At 39.0% G+C, this 8,053-nt stretch overlaps 1 protein-coding gene across 1 annotated transcript in view; it reads right to left on the bottom strand.

Annotated features, from left to right (window-relative positions):
* Pdha1 (pyruvate dehydrogenase E1 subunit alpha 1) overlaps window positions 1–6,696 on the bottom strand; it is a 14,900-nt gene extending 8,204 nt beyond the window's left edge. Inside the window, exons 1-8 of the mRNA XM_048796374.1 lie at window positions 6,679–6,696; window positions 5,491–5,550; window positions 4,771–4,944; window positions 3,726–3,852; window positions 2,966–3,057; window positions 1,989–2,081; window positions 1,168–1,323; window positions 858–929 (exon numbers count right to left, since the gene is read on the bottom strand). Of these exons, the coding sequence (XP_048652331.1) occupies window positions 858–929; window positions 1,168–1,323; window positions 1,989–2,081; window positions 2,966–3,057; window positions 3,726–3,852; window positions 4,771–4,944; window positions 5,491–5,550; window positions 6,679–6,696 (792 nt within the window). The remainder of the gene's footprint in view (window positions 1–857; window positions 930–1,167; window positions 1,324–1,988; window positions 2,082–2,965; window positions 3,058–3,725; window positions 3,853–4,770; window positions 4,945–5,490; window positions 5,551–6,678) is intronic.
* Between the last annotated feature and the right edge of the window lie 1,357 nt (window positions 6,697–8,053).

Below are 8,053 nucleotides of genomic sequence, written 5' to 3'. Positions count from 1 at the left end.
CAGCGGCCCCAGCAACATCTAGCTGATTGGCTCCTCGGCCCCAGCAACATCTAGCTGATTGGCTCCTCTGCGGTGATGCTCATTGGACTGTTTCCCTGCCCTTTCAGACCACGGAGCTGCTCATTGGGGGACTTTTTTTGGCTCCGCCCACGTGACCCAGCCAATCGGCCTCAAGAGCAGGAGGATTGTGGGAGGTGGAGAGAGGCTTGTGGAAAGCCGGTGGTGGCAGTTGAGGCTCTGAGGATTTTTCCTGAGAGGCTGTTTTGTTTGGCGTGTGTGGTTCTAAAAATAAAGTTAGTTTCTTTTGACAAGTGGCTCCTGATTGTGCCCAGCCAGACTGCGGCACAAATATACACATGGCACGCCACTAACAGGTAACCATAGGGCTGTGCTTTCTCAGCTGTGGAACACTGATTTAAGGAGAGCAATGAAGGTACTTAAACCTCTTTTTAGGCCAATTTCATTGTTTTCTTTCTCATAGCTATACACACTTAATAAGCAAAATCCTATGCTGGGCATTGTGGCAATCCCTGATCTGGTCACTCAAGGGGCTTATAATTAATGGGTGGGTGGGTGAGCAATTAACCAAAACAAAAATAGATCATCATGATGGAAGACAGAGGTGAAATACTGAGGAAACACTAGAAGACTGACCTCAAATGGGGGAAAAGTAAAATGTTTCCCAGGATGTGAGCTACCAAGACCATGCTATTCATAGGACTCCATTCACCTGCCTGGACTCTGCTTCTACTTCATATACTTCAATTAGCAACTAGTCCTGGAGAGCTACCAGAGGCACATGGGAAATCTTAACTTAAGAAATTTTTAGCTAAGACAAAGTTATTGGGGAGTCTTACCTTCCCAGATCTACAATAGGCAGCCGCAAACCTTGTTGCCTCTCGGACACACAGTATATCCATTCCATCCACCTGTTAATAGCAACAGAACATAAATCCAACTGTCCAAACCCATTTTACCTATTTCTTTCTTTAAAGAGTGCTGGGGATAGAACCCAGGGCTTCACACATGCTGGGCAAGCACTCTAGCCCCCCATTTTACTTTTATATGACCTGCTCATATCTAAGAAAGTCTAAGATCACCAAGAGTATATATGAGGGTATCTAGCTGAGAGGATGTGGCCCTGGCTCTACAAATAGATGTCCTTACCCTAAGCCCAGGAATAAAATCGCCTCTTTTGTAGTAATCAGTGCTGGCTGCTGCTCTCTCAACAGATGTTCCCATTCCATAGCGGTTATTCTCACAGATGAAAATACAAGGTAATTTCCACAATGCTGCCATATTGTAAGCTTCAAATATCTGACCCTGTAAGTAATTATAAAAAGTTGAAATGGTTTCATTTTGCTCATTTCTCTAGACTTCATCATCATCCCAATAGTTGTTGCTCTGCCTGGCATAGAGTGCTTTCATAAAGACTGAAAAGCCTCATCATCTAAAACCAAGTTTCTGGTGGTGAGGGAAAGGAGTGTGTGAGTGTGTGAGTGTGTGAGTGTGTGTGTGTGTGTGTGTGTTGGGATGGTGGGGAAAAGCGGCAGGCATCATACTCTTGCAACTAAGGGGAGAAAATACCATTACTTGTTTCTCTGGGGCCTCACTACTAGTACAGAATACACTGGAAAGATCAACATGTAAAAGCTACCTAGTTTTATGCTTTGTTAATCTATACAACCCACTGGATAACCAGAGTGAAACAGCATCTATAATACCCAGCCCGTCACCACAGAACATTTGAGAAGCACTAATGTACAGCATAGAAGAGCTCCTTCACAAGAAGTGCCCCTGTAAGGTTTGGGGTAAAATGTGCCCAGGAGTAAATCTCTTATCTTGGTCAGAAAATCAAAGGCTAATTTGACATATGAAATACTATTTTAACCAATAAGCCATATACTATTTCTTAACAAGCTCAACTTTGAACATTCAATACTTTGGAACCGAAACTAATTGTTGTTACAAAGTTAATAGACACATACCTGGTTAGCAGCACCATCACCATATAAAGTCAAACAGACCTCATCTTTTCCATTGTACTTGCAGGCCAGAGCAATCCCAGCTCCCAGGGGCACCTAATAACATTAAGGATGACCAAGAAAGGAACCACAGAAATCCATGAGAGGAGTAATGCTCTAAATTTTAACTCCTGGACAGAATTTGAGACAGAAATAACACTATTGCTACACACTATTCCTACCCCAACCCTGTCTCTGGTTCACCCACCCTGATATATAGCATATTCTATTTTGGCCAGTAGGCAATGACTTATCTGTATTTAAAGATTCAACTACTGGGCTGGGGTTGTAGCTCCAGTGGTAGAGCATTCGCCCAGCACGTGTGACGCCCTGGGTTCAATCCTCAGCACCACATAAAAATAAATAAATAAAGGTATTGTATTCAACTACAATAAAAATAAATTTAAAAAGATTCAACTACTAACCGTAAAGAATTAAAAAATGAAACATAGGTTTAAAATATATGTAACAGAATCTTACTCTATTAGGTATATTGCATGCTATTAATTTTTCATCATTCAATAACTGATGAGGGCAAGGACTCCCTACTGATAGAGGCTGGCTTTGGATCATTAGTAGGCCCCTAAAATCCTGACTGCCCACCTCTTTTAGTGTTAGGAGCTAGGACAAGGCAGAGGCAGGTGAAGTTGATGTGATGAAGTAATTAATGTGCTGAAATATAGAGGAAAGTGAAGGGATAGTTCTGCTAGAGGCTCTTTGCCTACTTGTTAAACATAAAAATGAATAAATTTTAAATCACTATCCAAATCTACTTATTAATTGTTCAAATGGCAACTTAAGAAGCAATAGGGATTTAAAAGCAAACCAAGCCCCCACAGTACTAAAATCCTTCAGAGAGAAGTTCTCTGGGGTGTCAAAAGTTTCTGAAGACATGGCCAGGACCATATCTACAAAAGCACACGATCCTCATCTTTGACTACCTGAGCTCCGACAATGCCATTGCCCCCATAGAAGTTCTTGGCATACATGTGCATCGATCCTCCTTTCCCTTTAGCACAGCCTCCTCTTCGTCCTAGAAAGGGCAGAACACACACTCATGAAAAAACAAAGTCATAAAACCACACCCAAGTCTTTACTCTGAGACCAGTTCAATCCCCAAAAGCCTCTGTCCCTCCATGTAAACATGTTCCTCCTTGTCTCCCTGCCCTTTGATAAGGAAGTTCAGACTAAGTCCATGTCTTTGACCATTCATTCCAATCACACCTGTTCTCTAATCATTTAGTTGCCTTCAGATGTTCAGTATAGTAGTCAGGACTTCTTTTTTGGCCAGTCAAAATGTATCTCCTGACTTTTCTACATTGGTAAACTAAACAGTTCAAGAGTCAAAGGGACAAAGAAAACAGGAATATTAAAGATTGCTAGAATCTACACCGTGTACCAGGGAGTGCTTCAACCCAACTTACTTTACCATTACTGCTTTACTTCTACTGGCAGGCTTGATGATGATAACTGCACTCTGATTTATAAAATTTTCATTTAAGGGACTAGATGATTTTACAAATGGCTAGTTTACTCCCAAGGACAACAAATGTACCTAAACATCAAATCAGAGGATTTTGGGGGGTTTTTAATTTTAAATTCAAAAAGGTTTTAGCACTAACTTACAATGGTTAGCACCTTAATGGTGAAATATCTGAAAATTTAATTCATTCTCTTCCCTTCTATAAATCCATAGCAAACCTGTTAGCTCTGCAAGAATTTCTCGGACAGAAAGGCCTCGAGTAAAGGTGAAACCATGAGCCCGGTAGGCTGTGATGAGGTGGTCCGTGGGATTTATGCCAGCCTCCAGGCCCACACAGCAGGCTTCCTGCATTAAAGGAAGAAGAAACCAACATGATACTTCATACTCATTTCTGGATAAAAAGATTTCTATTAGACCAAATATTATGAAACATTATGTTATGTGGGCTAAAACTCATTAGTAACTACAGAAAGTGACTTTTTTTTCCCCTTCAAAAACAGTGGAGGGTAAGGCCCTAATCAGAAGCCATAAACAATCCACAGATATGCCTGTACAATGAAAGATCCTAAGTCAGATGTGAATGTTAAAATACTGAGGGGATGTAACATGAAAACTGAGACTTGTTTTTTCTCAGAGAAATAAAACACTATGAAGCCTTAGCCCCTTATTTCCATTTGGCACCAACTAGCCGAAACCATAGCATGGCACCCTTCTGGACAGGCATACTGCCCCATTCAACCCTGGTCTGTCACCATTCCCCATGTTTTGTATATCCAATCATTTTCATTCATTGATCCTATCTAACTGGCCCCTATAGACATTTGAGTATGTAACCTTTGGCCTAAACCCACAAAACAACAAACCAACAAAATAACCTTTTCTCCTAGGAGTATACACAGTACAGGTGATTGCAATGTCAGAAAGTTTTGTTTTATTTTAAACAATACCTTTATTTTATTTATTTTTTGTATGAGGTACTGAGGATAGAACCCAGTACCTCACACATGCTAGACAAGTGATCTACCACTGAGCTATAGCCCCTGTCAGAATGTTTTAAATTAGGAAAATTCTAAGAATGCATACAGGAAATTGGCAATGTTTTATGTGAATGAATGCTTAACCTAAGCTTCACAGCAGGTTCTGGTATTCTACTTTTAATTTTAAATACCAACTTCAAATCCTTCTGAAAAAAAAAAAGTGAAAAATCAAAAAATAGGAACCTTACCTAAATAAACATGGTTTTATTAGAAACCTACCACTTACCTGACCATCACACAAGTGACAGAAACCACGAATGATTTTCTGTTTATAAAGCTGATCAGCCTTTAACTCCATTCGGCGCACAGTCTGCATCATCCTATAGTATTTGAGCCCATCCTCCCTGGTGAGCACTGTCGTGACAGGAGGGCCCTCTTCCAGCCGGTGAAGGTCACATTTCTGAAATGGAGCAAGGCAGTCATCCCCTAGTTACTATATTGCAAACACTGCTGACTCATTCTAAGATCCAACTTGGTCGCAAATAATACTGAATTCAAAAACCAGCAAAGAAGCATATCATCAATGCTTTATATTATTTCTGACTCTTTAAATCTATAAGCCACACCAGGCAAAGGGATGGGGCTTTGGAGGAAGGAAATTTTTCTAAGATTTTTTTTTTTAATGAAAACTCCTAGACGTCAACTGAGTTATACATTGAAAAATCAATTCTCAAAGAATCATCTAAGAACCTTCTTATTCGAATGTTTTACTGAGTCACATCCTAAAGTTTGAAATAAGTTTTATTATTTAAGCCTCCCTTCCCTGAAACATCAACAAACTGCTAAGAATAAATTCTTATTTTTGCCCAACTTCCCTGAACCTTTGATTCTGGAACATTTGGGAGAAAATGTCAAAAAAACGTAAGTATCAAAATGTTCTGAAGGTATAAAACTATATCAGAGTATATCTGTGGAAAAACTTATCACGAAGTAAAATACCTCTTACCTTAATTTCAAATGTAGCATCATTTGCAAAATTACGGGATGCCACTAGCACTCTGCTTGCCTAGAAGACAAAAATACACAAATCAGTACTTTTTTTAGTGTCAGTTATTTTAGAAAGTCATTATTATCATTGATCAATTATCAGGATGTAGTCTGGAATATAAGGGGACCCAACATGTTCATGGGCTTCTCTTCCATTCTATTCACTATGCTGGTATCCTCATCTTCCAAAATAAATCCATGCTTTGGCCAATCAAACATGATCATACCCCTCTCTAAAGACAAAGTGAAAGATGGCAAAAACCAAACCCATACATTTGATCACTTTGTTTTAAAAAAAAAAAATTACAGTGGGAATATAATGAAATTAATGGCCAAAATGAAGAGACTGTGGGCTTTATACTATTTTAAGTCATAACCTCATATCCTCATCTGGAGGTTAACTGTTAAAATTATATTTCAAATAAAACTTGGCGCAGTCTGGCTGGGCACAAAATCACGAGCCACTCAAGCAGGAACAAAACTTTATTTTTTGAAACTGCCGCCAATGTCCGGTACCGCCCGGGAAGATTTTCGATCCACCCACGTGGCCTCCTCCCGCACCAGCAGCAAGCTCTCCTCCTCCGGAACTCCCTCCTACTGTACTTCCCCAACCAATGGGAACTCTCCAGGAGTCCTGTAGCCGGCCTAGGTGAACAGCAGGAGTCCAATATCCATATGAATGCAAATCTTAACATAATCATATCATCTCAATGGCTAGCTGGCGGCACCTTTCGACCAAAAATGCCATGCATCATATACTTGGCTCTTAGCAAAAACTATTGGCACTATTCAAAGTATGAAATGAGTACATTAGTGAGAAATATACAAGATGGAACCAAAGATATATTTAGGCACTGACTTAGAAACAATAGACTTGAGCCAACAGTTTTATAATTTGAACAGCCTAAATCTTGGGTGGGCTCCTCCTGAGGCCCAAGAAGGGAGAAATGTTCTCTAAAACAGTGTTTCTTTCTTGATGTTTGGGTAGCTGTCACCGTTTGGGGGTAATGATTTCTTCCTACTTTTACAAGGGAACAGAGCTGTTCACAGCAAAAGTATTCTATGTGGTGGCTAACATTCAGGTTAGATTTCAAAGATACTGTATTATATTAAACAGCCACTTTCTACCACATTTTCATACACTTACATGTAAACCAGCATACATTCTTTTTATGGAGATCTTAAGCACATTCATCAGATCCCATAAAACACACACCTGACATGTAATACAGCATTTGTTTTTTACTATCTAACTCTAGCACTGGACTTCTTTTGGTAAGAAGAGTTAAGAATGATGTGCTATGTGGACCTCCAAATGAACAAGCCAAGAGGCAGAAAGCTATTATCCACTCATCTTTTTACTTGTCAATATATAGCAGTTCCTCCTTATCTGCAGGGGTTACACATTCCAAGACCCAGAATAGATGCCTAAAACCACAGGTAGTACTGAACCCTACATAGAGCACTGTAATAGTGAGACAGTAGATTTTATAAGCAAGAGGGCTCCTAAGTGACTAACAGGCATGTAGCATATACTAAGTGTATCTTGGACAAAGGGATGATTCACATCCTGAACTGCATGAGATTTCATCATACTACTCATAAGGGTACATAGATTAAAACTTCTGAACTGCTTATTTTTGGAACTTTCTGTTTAATATTTTTTCAGGCTACAGCTGACCACAGATAACTAAAATCAATGAAAGCAAAAACACAGACAAGGAGGGATTACTGTACCACTATCTGATAAAGCAACAAACAAACAGGCCAATGACACATACAAAAAACTCTAAATACTAGAAATAAATGCTTCAGTTAAACAGAGGTAGAGTCCATTAATATATCTCAAAATGAAGAAAATTTAGAAATTAGTGAAAAAGTAAAGCTGAGGGGTGAGGCAGCAAAAAAAGCTGATGTTTGACAGTCATGAAACAGATATGGATTTTGGGTCATTAAATTATTTTTCAGAGCCAAAACTATCTATTGTATTGAAAACTAAATCTCCAGATAAAACTACAGGAACTACAGTTTTGGGAACAATTTAAAAGTAGAGATCAAACCAGGTGGCAATGGTAACAAAAAGCAAATTCTTTCTCAATCATAAAGTCAAAACAATGAAAAATGATAAACTGTGCTACATAAAATAAAGAACAGGAAGGGCAAAAACTGTAATTGCCAGAAAACTAATTTATCCCCCTTTTTCAATATTAAGAACCTCAAAAATAAGCAGGACCACTGATACAATGGGTGAAAGGGGCAAACATATGGCTAAAAGCCATATCAGAAATGTGAGTGTATCATATTTTTAACTGAGATTTCTTTTTTTAAAATATTTTTTTAGTCGTAGTTGGACACAATATCTTTATTAAATTAATTTTTTATGTGATGCTGAGGATCGAAACCTTGCATGTGCTAGGCGAGCGCTGAGCCACAGCCCCAGCTTAACTGAGATTTCTTAAAAGACAACTACCATTCATTTTCTCTAGAGAGCCATAAAAATATTCTCTTTTAAATGGGATTCT

Source organism: Marmota marmota, unplaced genomic scaffold (assembly GCF_001458135.2).
Source record: "Marmota marmota marmota unplaced genomic scaffold, marMar, whole genome shotgun sequence".
Taxonomy (NCBI): Eukaryota; Metazoa; Chordata; class Mammalia; order Rodentia; family Sciuridae; genus Marmota; species Marmota marmota.
This window is presented reverse-complemented; position numbering and strand designations above follow the sequence as displayed.